The sequence below is a fragment of the Anoplopoma fimbria genome, chromosome 19 (assembly GCF_027596085.1).
Source record: "Anoplopoma fimbria isolate UVic2021 breed Golden Eagle Sablefish chromosome 19, Afim_UVic_2022, whole genome shotgun sequence".
NCBI lineage: Eukaryota > Metazoa > Chordata > Actinopteri > Perciformes > Anoplopomatidae > Anoplopoma > Anoplopoma fimbria.
Window position 1 is genome coordinate 29,184,214 of NC_072467.1, and position 15,976 is coordinate 29,200,189.

The 15,976-nt window shown below is 45.4% G+C and overlaps 1 protein-coding gene across 1 annotated transcript in view; it reads right to left on the reverse strand.

The window, feature by feature from the left end:
* Nucleotides 1–15,976, reverse strand: part of lamb1a (laminin, beta 1a) — a 38,138-nt gene that overhangs the window by 7,317 nt on the left and 14,845 nt on the right. Inside the window, exons 13-27 of the mRNA XM_054619892.1 lie at nucleotides 15,738–15,873; nucleotides 14,646–14,804; nucleotides 14,133–14,260; nucleotides 12,750–12,870; nucleotides 12,087–12,285; nucleotides 10,273–10,416; nucleotides 9,716–9,910; nucleotides 9,614–9,668; nucleotides 8,932–9,095; nucleotides 7,888–8,112; nucleotides 7,294–7,511; nucleotides 7,124–7,220; nucleotides 5,047–5,416; nucleotides 4,715–4,899; nucleotides 677–918 (exon numbers count right to left, since the gene is read on the reverse strand). Coding sequence (XP_054475867.1) covers nucleotides 677–918; nucleotides 4,715–4,899; nucleotides 5,047–5,416; nucleotides 7,124–7,220; nucleotides 7,294–7,511; nucleotides 7,888–8,112; nucleotides 8,932–9,095; nucleotides 9,614–9,668; nucleotides 9,716–9,910; nucleotides 10,273–10,416; nucleotides 12,087–12,285; nucleotides 12,750–12,870; nucleotides 14,133–14,260; nucleotides 14,646–14,804; nucleotides 15,738–15,873 — 2,638 coding nt within the window. The remainder of the gene's footprint in view (nucleotides 1–676; nucleotides 919–4,714; nucleotides 4,900–5,046; nucleotides 5,417–7,123; nucleotides 7,221–7,293; nucleotides 7,512–7,887; nucleotides 8,113–8,931; nucleotides 9,096–9,613; nucleotides 9,669–9,715; nucleotides 9,911–10,272; nucleotides 10,417–12,086; nucleotides 12,286–12,749; nucleotides 12,871–14,132; nucleotides 14,261–14,645; nucleotides 14,805–15,737; nucleotides 15,874–15,976) is intronic.

A 15,976-nucleotide genomic window follows, 5' to 3' on the forward strand; every position in this document is an offset into this window, starting at 1 on the left:
CTGACACTAAGGGTTAGTTTGATTAGAAGAGTCCGATCATCACATCTTTAAAGAGAAAACTCATAAATCATTTAAAAAACAAAACAGGGAGAGAGAGGGGAGGGAAGTGTTGCCTTCAGGAGCAGCTCTGTAAATCAGAGCTAATCCTTCATTGAGGTTGAGGGGGAGATTCGGATGTCGGAGCCGATCCGTGCGTCGGTCCAAACAAAGTTCACAGAGGAACTCAAAGAGAACGAGTAATAATAATAATAATAATAATATCTTTATTTTATATTGCGCTTTTCAGATACCCAAAGTCGCAGATTACAAAGTCATAGAGGGGGGGGGGGTAATTACAGACAGGGGGACAGTACAAGCAGGACACATTTACATTTACAGGCAAAGAAGGGGGGTATTACAGACAGGGGGGACAACACAAGCATACACAGCACAGGGAACACCATACCTACTGTGAAGCATGGGGGTGGAAACATCATGCTTTGGGGCTGTTTTTCTGCAAGGCGACCAGGACGACTGATCCGTGTAAAGGAAAGAATGAATTATCGTGACATTTTGAGTGAAAACCTCCTTCCATCAGCAAGGGCATTGAAACGTGGCTGGGTCTTTCAGCATGACAATGATCCCAAAAAATGACAGTGAAACAAAAACACCACACACTATTACTAAAGGCTCCCACCTTGTGGCTGATCTCTGATAGGTCCAGAGTCTGCAGCTCTCCCGCCAGGTCGTCCAGTCTCTGAGCATGCTCAGTGCTTCTCCTCAGGAACTCCTCTCTGGTTTGATTCAGTTTGTCTTCTGTGAGTTGCCGTAGAGCGCTGGAGGTTTCTACGGGGCTGCCGGGATCGATGGAGGAGGCGTTTGCTTGAACTTCAGCCGCCACAGACTGCCGCAGGTATTTCGAGACGCTGTCCGTCGCCCCTGGTAACAGACAGGAAGTAAAAATCAGATGAGAGAGCCACAGAGAAGACCAGTTTTTTAAGATGTTACGAGATATACATGTATGAATATATATATATTTATATATATATACAGTATGTATGTATATATGTATGTATATATGTACGCATATATGTATGTATGTATGCATACATACAGCGGGTAAAATAAGTATTGAACACGTCACCATTTTTCTCAGTAAATATATTTCTAAAGGTGCTATTGACATGAAATGTTCACCAGATGTCAGTAACAACCCAAGTAATCCATACATACAAAGAAAACCAAACAAAGATAAGATAAGATAAGATAATCCTTTATTAGTCCCGCAGCGGGGAAATTTGCAGGCTTACAGCAGCATAGAGTAAAGTGCACACAAGAGACATAGTAAAAGAAAGACAAGATAAAAATAAAAAATTAAATAAAAAAACAAGTATTATAAATAAGCAATAAGAAACAGTAGAAAAACAACAATAACTGAAATATTATATTTACAGACAGAAAAACTATTATAACTATTATTGCACAGTGTATTGTATTGCACAGGTTTTTTTTGTCATGTGTCATGTGGTCTGCTGGGAGCAGAGTTGGTTGTGCAGCCTGACAGCAGCAGGAAGGAAGGACCTGCGGTACCTCTCCTTCACCACCGGGGGTGAAGCAGCCGGTGGCTGAAGGAGCTGCACAGAGCTACCAGAGTGTCCTGCATGGGGTGGGAGGTGTTGTTCATCAGGGATGACAGCTTGGCCATCATCCTCCTGTCTCCCACCACCTCCACCGTATCCAGTGGACACCCCAGCACACTGCTGGCCTTCCTGACAAGCTTGTTGAGTCTCTTCTTGTCAGCTGTTGAGATGCTGCTGCTCCAGCAGACTGCATAAAAAATGGCTGATGCCACCACAGAGTTGAAAAAGGTCCTCAGGAGTGCTCCCTGCACTCCAAAGGACCTCAGTCTCCTCAGCAGATAGAGTCTGCTCTGACCCTTTTTATAAAGTGCCTTTGAATGATTAGTCCAGTCCAGTTTATTGTTCAAGTGAACACCCAGGTACGAATGTCTCGGTACATTTTTCCATTCATCCTTCCTTCAATTATATGAAGTTTGCCAGTGCCGTATGCTGAAAAACAGCCCCACACCATGATGTTCCACCTCCAAACTTCACTGTTGGTATGGTGTTTTTGGGGTGATGTGCAGTGCCATTTGACCTCCAAACATGGTGTGTATTACGGCATCCAAAGAGTTCAATTTTGGTCTCATCTGACCAGTCTATATTCTCCCAGTGTCATGGGTGTGGTGTGGACCCAAAAGCAGTACGACTGAGTACGTTTCAGAAGCTTTATTGAAAGCTGAGCACACAGCAGACAGATAGGCATGAGGCAGGGTCGGCAACGGGAAATCAGAACTCCTCCGAGGCCGCAGAGTCAGAATCCTCGAAGGCTGAGGCAAAGTGGACGGGCAGAACCCCTCTGGGGAGGGCGAACAGGAGGACGACCAAGTCGGACGGGCAGAACCCCTCTGGGGGTCGGAGGGACAGGGGCAGAACCCCTCTGGGGGTCGGACGGGGGACCAGGCAGGAGGGGACGACCAAGGCGGGAGTCTCTCGAGGCGGGCGGATCTTCTCTGGAGGTCGGGTGAGGGTCTCCGGAGTCTGGGGCTCTGGAGACTGGGGCTCTCGGACCTGGGGCTCTGGCGGCAAGGTCTCTCGGACCTGGGGCTCTGGCAGCAAGGCGGGAACAGGAGCAGGGGGACGCTGCAACCCGGCGGGAACAGGAGCAGGGGGACGCTGCGGCCCAGCGGAAGCAGGTGGACGCTGCGGCCCAGCCGGGACGGGACCCGGGGAGGACTGCAGCCCGGGGCCCGGGGAAGGTTGCGGCCCAGCCAGGATGGGGCCCGGGGAAAGTTGTAGCCCAGCCGGGATGGGACCCGGGGAAGGCTGCGGGCCCAGCCAGGACAGGAGTCGGCGGGAGCGCCAACGGGTCAGGAGGTGCAGGAGTATTAAAAATACCAAAAATAAGTATTTGGTCAATAACAAAAGTTCATCTCAATACTTTGTTATATACCCTTTGTTGGCAATGACAGAGGTCAAATGTTTTCTGTAAGTCTTCACAAGCTTTTCACACACTGTTGCTGGTATTTTGGCCCATTCCTCCATGCAGATCACCTCTAGAGCAGTGATGTTTTGGGGCTGTCGCTGGGCAACACGGACTTTCAACTCCCTCCACAGATTTTCTATGGGGTTGAGATCTGGAGACTGGCTAGGCCACTCCAGGACCTTGAAATGCTTCTTACGAAGCCACTCCTTCGTTGCCCAGGCGGTGTGTTTGGGATCATTGTCATGCTGAAAGACCCAGCCACGTTTCAATGCCCTTGCTGATGGAAGGAGGTTTTCACTCAAAATGTCACGATACATGGCCCCATTCATTCTTTCCTTTACACGGATCAGTCGTCCTGGTCCCCTTGCAGAAAAACAGCCCCAAAGCATGATGTTTCCACCCCCATGCTTCACAGTAGGTATGGTGTTCTTTGGATGCAACTCGGCATTCTTTCTCCTCCAAACACGACGAGTTGAGTTTTTACCAAAAGGTTCTATTTTGGTTTCATCTGACCATATGACATTCTCCCAATCCTCTTCTGGATCATCCAAATGCTCTCTAGCAAACTTCAGACGGGCCTGGACATGTACTGGCTTAAGCAGGGGGACACGTCTGGCACTGCAGGATTTGAGTCCCTGGCGGCGTAGTGTGTTACTGATGGTAGCCTTTGTTACTTTGGTCCCAGCTCTCTGCAGGTCATTCACTAGGTCCCCCGTGTGGTTCTGGGAGTTTTGTTCACCGTTCTTGTGATCATTTTGGCCCCACGGGATGAGATCTTGCGTGGAGCCCCAGATCGAGGGAGATTATCAGTGGTCTTGTATGTCTTCCATTTTCTAATAATTGCTCCCACAGTTGATTTCTTCACACCAAGCTGCTTACCTATTGCAGATTCAGTCTTCCCAGCCTGGTGCAGGTCTACAATTTTGTTTCTGGTGTCCTTTGACAGCTCTTTGGTCTTGGCCATAGTGGAGTTTGGAGTGTGACTGTTTGAGGTTGTGGACAGGTGTCTTTTATACTGATAACAAGTTCAAACAGGTGCCATTAATACAGGTAACGAGCGGAGGACAGAGGAGCCTCCTAAAGAAGAAGTTACAGGTCTGTGAGAGCCAGAAATCTTGCTTGTTTGTAGGTGACCAAATACTTATTTTACCGAGGAATTTACCAATTAATTCATTAAAAATCCTACAATGTGATTTCCTGGATTCTTTCCCCCCATTCTGTCTCTCATAGTTGAAGTGTACCTATGATGAAAATTACAGGGGTCTCTCATCTTTTTAAGTGGGAGAACTTGCACAATTGGTGGCTGACTAAATACTTTTTTGCCCCACTGTATGTATATACAGTTTTCAACCTAAACATGAACCTCTTCTTAGTCAAAATGTATAAACTGAGACTAGGTCCATTTACTCCCTTGTTCCATTGCTTTCAACTGTATCACATGGTTGTCATCAATAATGTTCTCACAGGTGAGCTCAAGGGTAACCTCACAGCATCAGTCACAGGTGACCTCAAGGGTAACCTCACAGCATCAGTCACAGGTGACCTCAAGGGTAACCTCACAGCATCAGTCACATGTGACCTCTCAGGTGAGGTCACAGGTTTCAGGCCAGAAGAAGAACTAAAGAGGTTTATTAAAACCGTCTGGTCACATGACCCCCCCCCCCCACCTTTGACCCTAAACCCCTCTCACCTCTGATGTCAGAGTTCTTGATGAACTCAACCTGATCCAACAGCTCTTTAACCGTCCGCTCCAGTTTCTGTGCATCCGACGTAACAGAGTCCAGTTTAGTTTCTGCAGCCGAGTCCTGGTCCTCCAGCTGGATCAGAGTCCGCTCAGTGTGGTTCAACATCCGGCTCAGGGCCCCCATCAGGTCACTGAGGGAAACGCATAGGTCAAGGGTCACAGTTTACATGTATTTTAGTTTCTTTAATCTCCAGATTAAATATTACGCAACCTGGCCTGTTGCAGTCTCACCTGGCCTGTTGCAGCAAGTTTAGACTCATGATTAAATATAATCTCACCTGGCCTGTTGCAGCAGCTCCTGGGTCTCGGTCAGTGGTTGAGATGCTGGGTTCTGGTTCAGGACGACCCAGATGTCGGCGACGCTCCTCTCCATGCTGTCGATGGACTTCCTGTACGGTCCGCTGACTGCGCTGGCTTTGATGGCGTTGACCTTGTTGACAAGGCGGTGCGTCTGATTGGTCAGTTGACCGATGACGTTGTCCCACTCTGCGAAGCACTGGTGGCAGCGGTGGCAGTCGGGGAAGGTTCCGGAGAAGCCACGGCTGCAGACATCACAGCGTGGGCCGGATACCCCGTCCACGCAGACGCAGTGACCACTTCCTTTGTGACACTGCTGCTCTGAGACACCGCGAGGATCACAGTCGCACGCTGAGACAGAAACACATTGGAGTTAGAAGTTCCCACCTGTAACCGCACCCAGCAGTGATGTCACAGTATCCTGGAGTTACCAAACCTATCCACCGTAACCAGACCTGTCAACCATTACCAAACTTGTCAACCATTACCAAACCTGTCAACCATTACCAAACCTGTCAGCCGTTACCAAACCTGTCAACCATTACCAAACCTGTCAGCCGTAACCAGACCTGTCAACCGTTACCAAACTTGTCAACCATTACCAAACCTGTCAACCATTACCAAACCTGTCAGCCATTACCAAACCTGTCAGCCGTAACCAGACCTGTCAACCATTACCAAACCTGTCAACCGTTACCAAACCTGTCAGCCGTAACCAGACCTGTCAACCATTACCAAACCTGTCAACCGTTACCAAACCTGTCAGCCGTAACCAGACCTGTCAACCGTTACCAAACCTGTCTGCAATAACCAATCATGGCTGAAGGAAACCAAACCTGTCTACGGTTCCACCACACATCTTGCCATGAGGACTCACACAGACTCACTACCAACAAAAACTGAGACTGAGACTCAGTTTACTAGACAGAGGACAGCAAATGAGGGACAGAAGTCTCAAGTCAGAATCAAACCGGGTCGTCAGTGTTTAAACTGTTTACTAGGCAGAAGACTTCAGATTGTAAAGTGTGTTTAAAGGGGCTCCAAACCAATCCCAGTCCTTCTTAAAGAGTTTAATTAAACCCAGACACACAAACTGTCCAACTTCCTGTGTGTGTTTGTGTCAGTGTCAGTGTATGTGAGTGTGTATGTGTATATTTGTGTGTGTGTGTGTGTGTGTGTGTGTGTGTGTGTGTGTGTGTGTGTGTGTGTGTGTGTGTGTGTGTGTGTTGTGTGTGTGTGTGTGTGTGTGGGGGGGGAGTTCAACATCTGGTTTGTATCAACACAGTTGAAGCTCCTTCAAACTGCAGAAACAACAAAACTGAACCAGACTGAGATTTCATGAACAAACAATCAACAGAGAGACAGACAGAGAGATAGAGAGACAGAGAGACAGACAGAGAGAGAGACAGACAGACAGAGAGACAGAGAGACAGACAGAGAGACAGACAGACAGAGAGACAGACAGACAGACTGACAGAGAGACAGAGAGACAGAGAGACAGACAGACAGACTGACAGAGAGACAGACAGACAGACTGACAGAGAGACAGACAGTCAGACTGACAGAGAGACAGACAGACAGACAGACAGACAGTCAGACAGACAGTCAGACAGACAGTCAGACTGACAGACAGAGAGACAGACAGACAGACTGACAGAGAGACAGACAGTCAGACTGACAGAGAGACAGACAGACAGACTGACAGAGAGACAGACAGACAGACAGACAGACAGACAGACTGTGGTGGTAGACCCCCCCCTCTCCGACCTTCAGCTCTGCTTCACTCTAACAAAGCCTCTTTGTGTGTTTCAGGAATATTTGGAGGTTCAGACAGATCTCTGGTCTTGTCTCCATGACGACGGGACCTTCGGGCCTCGGGAAACATCTGGACTTAATATAAGTCCCAGCAGATAGCAGCAGAGGATGCTGGGATCAGGAATGTTCCCATGATGCAGTGGGGTTCATTCATCAACTTCAAACTTTTCTCCATGTCCAAATTCAGATCAAATGAGTATTCTGGATCCAGACGGAGCAGAAATGAAAAGGTGGTGAACGTACCGTGACATTTGACCTCCGGGTCTCCCCAGAAGAGCTCTCTACACTCGCTGCATGTTCTTCCTCCGAAGCCGGGCCGACAGGAACACTGACCGCTGATCTGTGGACAGAGTGTGTGTTTACATCCAGACTCCACCACGACGTGAGAGAGTTCTCATCACCCCCCCCCTCACCTCGTTGCAGGACATCCCGTACGAGTGTTTGGAGTCGCAGTCGCAGGTCTGACAGCCACGGCCGCTCGCCATGTTCCAGGTGTCGGGTGCACAGCGGTCGCAGTGTTGACCGATGACGTTGGCGAGGCAGCGACACTGACCGCTGCTGAGGTCGCAGTGACAGTCGGCGGAGGACAGGCAGCTGGAGGCGTCGCTGCCGAGCCAGTTACAAACACATTCTGAGGACGAAGACCCACAGTTAGCTCAGAGTTGATCTGGATTAAGATTATTTTAGATTTCACCCACAGTTAGCTCAGAGTTGATCTGGATTAAGATTATTTTAGATTTCACCCACAGTTAGCTCAGAGTTGATCTGGATTAAGATTGTTTTAGATTTCATCCACAGTTAGCTCAGAGTTGATCTGGATTAAGATTATTTTAGATTTCATCCACAGTTAGCTCAGAGTTGATCTGGATTAAGATTCTTTTAGATTTCATCCACATTCAGAGCGATCGAAAAATGTAAAGGTTTCATGACGGAAGAACAGATTTGGAATTAGTAAAAAAGACTTTATTTGGGTAGCCATGGTTACAGAGTATAGCCAGAGTACTCACTCCTGCAGTCCTGCAGCAGGGCGTTGCCGTAGTAACCATTTCTGCAGCTCTGGCAGGCGTTGCCCTCGCTGTGGAAGAGGCAACGCAGACACTCGCCGGTCCGGGCATCACATGACTCCGGGTCCAACATGTCGATGTTGTTGTTGCACTGACAGGGCTGACACTGCCCCCCCGCCTCCCCAGGGTTGCCATGGTAACCAGGTGAACACTCATCACAGCGAGAACCTGCAGAGAGAAGGACATTGCTTTCTATTAAAGCTAAAGTCACTTTTAATCTCTATTAGTACTTAAAGTTTGGAACTACACGACATCACGCACGCACACACACGCGCACACACAGACACACACACACACACACCTAACTGTTCGGTTTTATCACCCAAGCTTTATTTGAAGTGACGTCTTGAAACATTTTGACCTGAAAGCCAATCAGAAACGAGTGTTGTCATGCTGCAGTTTAATAACGATAAGTATAGTAATAAAATATTCCAGACTGTAAACGATTCGTGCTTCTGTCAGCAGCAGGTTTCAGCCTGAGACCCCTCACATTCCTGATCACACTACATCACAACACTCTGAGATCAAGTCCCTGTTTGTCTGAGCAAAGCAGCTGCTGTTTGACTCATGACAGAGAACCAGAACATCCGGCTGAACATTCCCACTGTAATTATGTATTACTAATAATGTGACTTCATCGGGGTAAACCTGATGAAAGGGTTCAATAAAAGGGTTGATCTGTTCTAAAGGCATCCCTTTACCACTTTTACCATGTTCTTACTTCTGTATCCAGAACTCAGTGTGAATAAAGTTTTTATCTGTTTGTACAGAACTCAGTGTGAATAACGTTTTTATCTGTTTGTACAGAACTCAGTGTTAATAAAGTTGTTATCTGTTTGTACAGAACTCAGTGTGAATAACGTTTTTATCTATTTGTACAGAACTCAGTGTTAATAAAGTTTTTGCCACGCTGTCCTGCTCAGTCTTTATAAAGTCCAAAGTCAATGTTAATAAAGTTGTTTTCATCCGTGTAAATAAAGGTTTTACCTTTGTATCCGGTGTTGCAGACACAGATAGCCTGCTGGGAGTTGTCACCGCGGTAACAACTTGATGCGAACTGCCGCAGGCTGCCGGGACCATCGGGACACATGCAGGGTCGACAGTGGTCACCTGACCCCAACACTGGGTCACCATAGTAACCATCCAGACACCTGATCAGAAGTTAAAGAGAGTGAGTGATGAGGGAACGTTATTGATCCAGATCCAGACTGAGCATCATCACAGGTGAAGCAACCTGTACTGAGACCTGATTACTCCGGCCGCTGCAGACAGTCTAGAGACCTCTGCAACTAGTCCCCAGTCCTGTTCATCTAGTCCCCAGACCTCTGTAGCTAGTCCCCAGACCTCTGCAGCTAGTCCCAGACCTCTGTAGCTAGTCCCAGACATCTGCAGGCAGTCCCAGACCTCTGCAGCTAGTCCCAGACCTCTGCAAATAGTCCCAGACCTCTGTAGCTAGTCCCAGACCTCTGCAGCTAGTCCCAGACCTCTGCACTAGTCCCAGACCTCTGCACTAGTCCCAGACCTCTGCAGCTAGTCCCAGACCTCTGCAGCTAGTCCTAGACCTCTGCAACTAGTCCCCATACCTCTGCAGCTAGTCCCAGACCTCTGCAGCTAGTCCCAGACCTCTGCACTAGTCCCAGACCTCTGCAACTACAAACTTAGAACTCACCTGTCACAGGTGTGTCCAGTGCTGCGGTCCCGGCAGTTGATGCAGCGTCCGGTGTCTGGTCCCAGACCTCTGCACTAGTCCCAGACCTCTGTACAAACGAACTCACCTGTGTGTCCGTTGCAGGAGCAGGGTCGTCTGTGTGTCCGTTGCAGGAGCAGGGTCGGCAGGTAGGGAAGCCCCAGTGACCCGGCAGACAGCGATCACACTGCCGACCGTACGCTCCAGAAACACAAACACACTGACCAGTCAGCTGATCGCAAAACGAACTCTGTGAACCCTGAGGGTCACAGGCACATGCTGCAAAAGAAAGAATACAGTCTGTATAAACTTCATGTTCATGACTGCAGGAAACCGAAAAATATAGAGGTATCATCATGGGACTGTGCACAATATACAACACAATGTTATATCCTTATTATTATTATTATTATTACATCTAAGCCTTTGCTTGTTCCTCAGATCAAAGTCAGTGAAAACATCTGGATCTACAGTCCCAGAATGACGAACATTTGAGATGTTTCTTTCACCCACAACATTTCTCTGAAAGTCTCTCTAAAAGCACATTAACAGTATAATATCATAACTCAAAATCAAGTGTATATTGATGATTATTATTATCAGAATGTATTGATTATAAATCATGTGATCGGGGCTCTGACCTCTGCAGCCATTGGGTCCGAACTGAAACGTGCCCGGAGCACATCTGTCACAGTTCCTGCCGATCACGTTGGGACGACACCGACACTGACCCCCGCTGGGATCACACACGGTGCTGAGGGAGCCCTGAAGATCACAATGGCATTCTGGGAAATGGAGTCAAACACCAGACATGTTAGACCACCGACAAGCTTCTACAGATCCCGTCTTTGCGAGCGCTGCTGACAGATTTATGAACCAGAAGTTCTGAAGAAATTAGAAGAATGTGAAGAAGCAACTAATCAAGTCTTGTTCAGGAGGTAGGGGGTTAACATGACAGAAACATTAGATTAACAACTACAACAGGAAAATGAGAATAAGTAATTAAGCTGCAGTGTAAATTCACAGAGAATTCTAGCTGCATGTTGGAGTAGTTTAAATCTGCAGCGTAGAAGACGTGAGAAGTGGATGTTACAGTGGACTAGTCCAGATGAGATGAATGCATGAATGATAGTTTCTACATCTGACTTTTTGAAATGGTAATGTGTCGGAGGAAAGCTGCTCGAGTCATGTTGTTGATGTGTATTAGAAGAATTTGGACTAATAATACTGCTGTCAAGAAGAGAGTGAGTGTAGAGTAACGAAGAGCGTCGCCTGTCAGCAGAGAGTAATAATAACACATTCAAGTTTTCACTTAGTTTTAGTTCAGTTTCAGTTTTTCCCAGGGGTCAAAGTAGACCAGTAGGGTCGGCCCTCTGTACCACTAACAGATGAGAGGAGACGGCAGCAGCCTGACAGAACATTTCAATCCACCATTAAAACAGGAAAACACATCTTCTGACTTTAAGTCAGCAGAACGTTCTCCAACAAGGAGGTCATATCTTCACTTTGTTTCTTTGTTTGTACTTCAGTATGTTTCACTTTCATTCACATTACGAGATTGGTTAGTGCTGCATTCCTGTAGTTTTAGAATAATCTGAAAAATGAGTTCTCCATCTGGAAAACTGATGAGAACAACCATAAAAGGTGGAACCTGCTAAGGTACTCTGTTCACTACTTGTTCAGGTACTCTGTTCACTACCTGTTCAGGTACTCTGTTCTGTTCAGGTACTCTGTTCACTACCTGTTCAGGTACTCTGTTCTCTACCTGTTCAGGTACTCTGTTCTCTACCTGTTCATGTACTCTGTTCTCTACCTGTTCAGGTACTCTGTTCTCTACCTGTTCAGGTACTCTGTTCTCTACCTGTTCAGGTACTCTGTTCTCTACCTGTTCATGTACTCTGTTCACTACCTGTTCAGGTACTCTGTTCTCTACCTGTTCATGTACTCTGTTCTCTACCTGTTCAGGTACTCTGTTCAGGTACTCTGTTCTCTACCTGTTCATGTACTCTGTTCTCTACCTGTTCAGGTACTCTGTTCTCTACCTGTTCATGTACTACCTGTTCAGGTACTCTGTTCTCTACCTGTTCATGTACTCTGTTCTCTACCTGTTCAGGTACTCTGTACTCTACCTGTTCAGGTACTCTGTTCACTACCTGGACAGGTACTCTGTTCTCTGACTGTTCAGGTACTCTGTTCTCTACCTGTACAGGTACTCTGTTCACTACCTGTACAGGTACTCTGTTCACTACCTGGACAGAGTATCCAGACAGAATATTGGACTTCCACTCATCAGGTGAAACAAATACTCAGACTCTTAATGAATCATCATGCTAGGCTATAACTGTGAATCATATTTATTATGTTGTTTGTTAATGTTCATTTCACCAACACACCTTGGACAGACAGTGAAAGATTATTAAGGTGGAGCCATGATATTTAAGGTGGACTAGCGTACCTTTAGCTCCCAGGTGCAACATGGCGGAGATGCTGAAGATGAAGTTTGTGCAGATGTCGGTCATCTGCGACTTGATGACGCTCTGGCTGTTCTCCAGACAACGGTAGCGCTGAAAGGTTTCCCAACCACTGTTCCCACTGGAGTCTCCTTCTGAGGCCGAGAAGATCTCCAGGTTCTTACAGTGAGGCATCAACACGATCTGAGGATGAAGAAAGCTATGAGACTGACTGAAAGCTCTCTGCTGAGCTCGGTGCTTCATGTTGAGGAGTGACCAGGTCAGAGACACTCAATATGAACTTCCACCTGACTGAACTACTTTACTGAAGTTTAACTTCTGGAGGTCTTGGGAACATCATCTTTGCTTTATCGGTGTAAAACTGAAGACACTGTGAAGTAACTCATCACTTTCTCAACTTCAACAATTCCTGGATTCATTGAAGAGCTGATTGGAAGAGAATTTGTCTCATTTGTTTTATCATTGTTTTAGTCAATTTTCAAGCAAAATATGGAATCAGTCTGGTTTCAGCTTTTCTATTGATTGTCTTTGTGTTTGGACAAAAAAACCCATTTAAATGCATCATTGTGGTTGAGAAAATAATCTGCAGATTCATCAATAACGTAAATACATTGTAAGTGTTTGAAGATCAGATGGAGTTTCCTCACCGAGTCAATGAGTGTGTATGGAGACTGGATGTCACTGAGGGCCGAGTACAGAGGCAGACTGAGGCGGACGGTGTAGTTTAGACCAGATTCAAAACAGACTGGTCTGGGAAGAGCCACGTATCTGAGGGGATGGAGAGGAAACCGAACGGAGTGTTTGTTAAACAATCATTCATTACTGGATCAGAAGTGAAAACAGGACCAGTGACACCAAACACAAGCTCTGGTTGGTCATCTTCTTCTGAAACATTTCACTAAAACAGTAAAAATCTTTTTACATTTTAACATGTTCTTCCTGAAATGTTTGTGGTATCAAAACAATCAAAGACGTATTTTCATCTTTCCAACTTTTTTATTAACCTGAAGGTTCGTTCTGTCATTAGAAACGTTTTCTTAACTTACCAGACGCTGCAGGTAGAACCTCCTTTTTACAAAATATTATATATCGGGTTAGGGTATATATATATATATATATATATATATATATATATATATATATATATATATATATATATATGTGGAAATATTCAAATTATCTCCATCTCTGTCAGAACATCTGAAATCACAAACCTAAAAGGCAGCCAACTTCCAAAATTTACCACAGACTTTATGAAGTTTGTGGATCTGAGACTAGAGATATCTGCTCCACCTGCCCATGACTCTGTATATAGAGATATCTGCTCCACCTGCCCATGACTCTGTGAATAGAGATATCTGCTCCACCTGCCCATGACTCTGTGAATAGAGATATCTGCTCCACCTGCCCATGACTCTGTGAATAGAGATATCTGCTCCACCTGCCCATGACTCTGTGAATAGAGATATCCACCTTCTCCTCGTATATAAAGTTCACGTTTTTCAGTCTTCAGTTATGATTTTGTTTTGCTTTTTCTTGTCTTTTCGTCACTATTTTATATCACACACACACACACACACACACACACACACACACACACACACACACACACACACACACACACACACACACACACACAAATATATTAATGAAACATAATGATTATAGTCATGATAATGAAATATTAATATATATATATAATATTAATATTTATAATATTAATATATACTGTATATATATATAATATTAATATATGCGTATATATATTTTTTTGTCTGTCTGAGAATATGTGAAGATGAGATGATTCCTGCAGTCAATGCTCATGTCATGATGAACATGATCTCATGTTCCACACACTTTTACATTTTTCTTAAGTTAAGCCTACTGTTGCTATGGATACTGAGACACTATGTAAAGGTTCAGGACGACCTCCACCTTTGGTGAGCACAGAGTCATGAGACGGTTCAGGAGGACAGAACAATGAGCAGATGTTATTCAGGTTCATACATCTATAGAAATGTATTTGTTACCGTGAGCCGGGATGGAGTGAGATCATCTGGTGGTCGTCGTCCGGCACGGTATTGACACAGCGACTGTCTGCTCTGATTGGTCCAGGTCTCATCACCGTCATCAGAACCTCCTCCCATTGGTCAGGCAGCTGCAAGACCAACAAACACATCACAGGTTGGAGGGTTCAGACTTTAATCTTTGACCCCCACATGTTTTTACTTTGAATTGCTTCTTCAACTTTTCAAATTAGTATTTCTGTTCTTTTCAATCTTCCTGATGGGCAGGTGGCACCTCTCATGGTAGCCCCCCCCATGTATGAATGGGTGTGAATGGGTGAATGATGACATGTAGAGTATAAAGGCATGATACAAGCACAAGTCCATTTACCATTTATTATTTCCGGTGATTATGTCCATATTCACAGCAGGTCTGATCTGACGGAACAATATCTCTCTATTGAGCCAGCATCCAATCATTACCGTGCTTTGGGATCTTCTGGTGGGTGGGGCTACACCTTAGCGACAGTCACCTACCTGAGGTTCGTAGCGGATGAGGATGTCGTACTCCATGGAGTGGGGGATGTTGTCCACAGAGAACTCCAGGAAGGCCCCCTCTGGGACATTAACAAGGCCGAAACCTGTCCAGGTGGGACTGCGATCCAGTGGGTGGGGTCTTGGGACCACTGTCACTCCCTAAAGGGTTAAGATGAAGACATAAAAAAGGATAAACAACATTTGAAAAGTTTACATGTGGTGCTTAAGTCTTTTTATTTTTAAAGTAAAGTAAGGAAGGAAGAAAAAAATATATAAATAATCATGGTAAGTCTTTTTGGAGTAGCACAAACTTTTGAATTAATAAGAGATGTCTGGAGGTCATCTGAAGGGGATTTGGTGGGTTTGTGTTGCAGCCAATGAGGTAAATAATAAAGACAGTGTCATCAGCACAATGATGGACATTGAAATATAAATACATGTATACAATAAATAGCAGGCAGAGTATGACTGACACAGTGTGTTCCAAGTTGTGATCAAACTTTTTTGCCTCATTCGGAACTTCAAGTTTTAAGTCTAGTTCAAACTCTGTTGTTGTTTTTAACAGCCGGCTGATACTTTCCCTAAAACCAATGTAAGCATGGAAACATTCAATTCAATTCAATTCAGTTTATTTTGTATAGCCCAGAATCACAAATTACAAATTTGCCTCAGAGGGCTTTACAATCTGTGCACATGCGACATCCTCTGTCCTTCCCTGGTAGGATAAGCAATCTATTGTTAGCTGGCTAACTAGCCAGAAAAATAAATCTGAAAAAATAAACACACACATGTTAGTGTAAATTGTAGGAATGCACCGGTACCACTTTTTTTCCAAACAAACTTTAATGAAATTAGGTTATTATAGCTGAAGATAAATGATGGTTTAAATGTTTGTTTATCAGGTTATTACAGCTGAAGATAAATTATGGTTTTAAATGTTTTGTGTTTACTTTTCAATTTTACTTGAGTAGATTTAAAAAGAAACATTACTTTTGGTCCGTTGCATTTTGACTTGTTATTATTGGATCCATTGGTAATCCCTGAGGTGGCAGGGTTAGGCTTAGACGAGGTTTAGGGTAAAAGAGGACTCACAGGTCCAAACGTGGCGTCCTCTGCCTCGTAGGTGTAGTGATCCAGAGCAATGAAGTAGAACCCAGACTCCACCTGATCGCAGCGCCGACCGAACATGTGATCTCTGCAGACACACTGACCACTAACATGATCACACCTGCAGGAGGACAGATGAAGAAGAAAAGAGATAACTGAAACAGAACCACGCTGACACAGACCCAGAGAGAACCACGCTGACCCAGAGAGAACCATGCTGACAC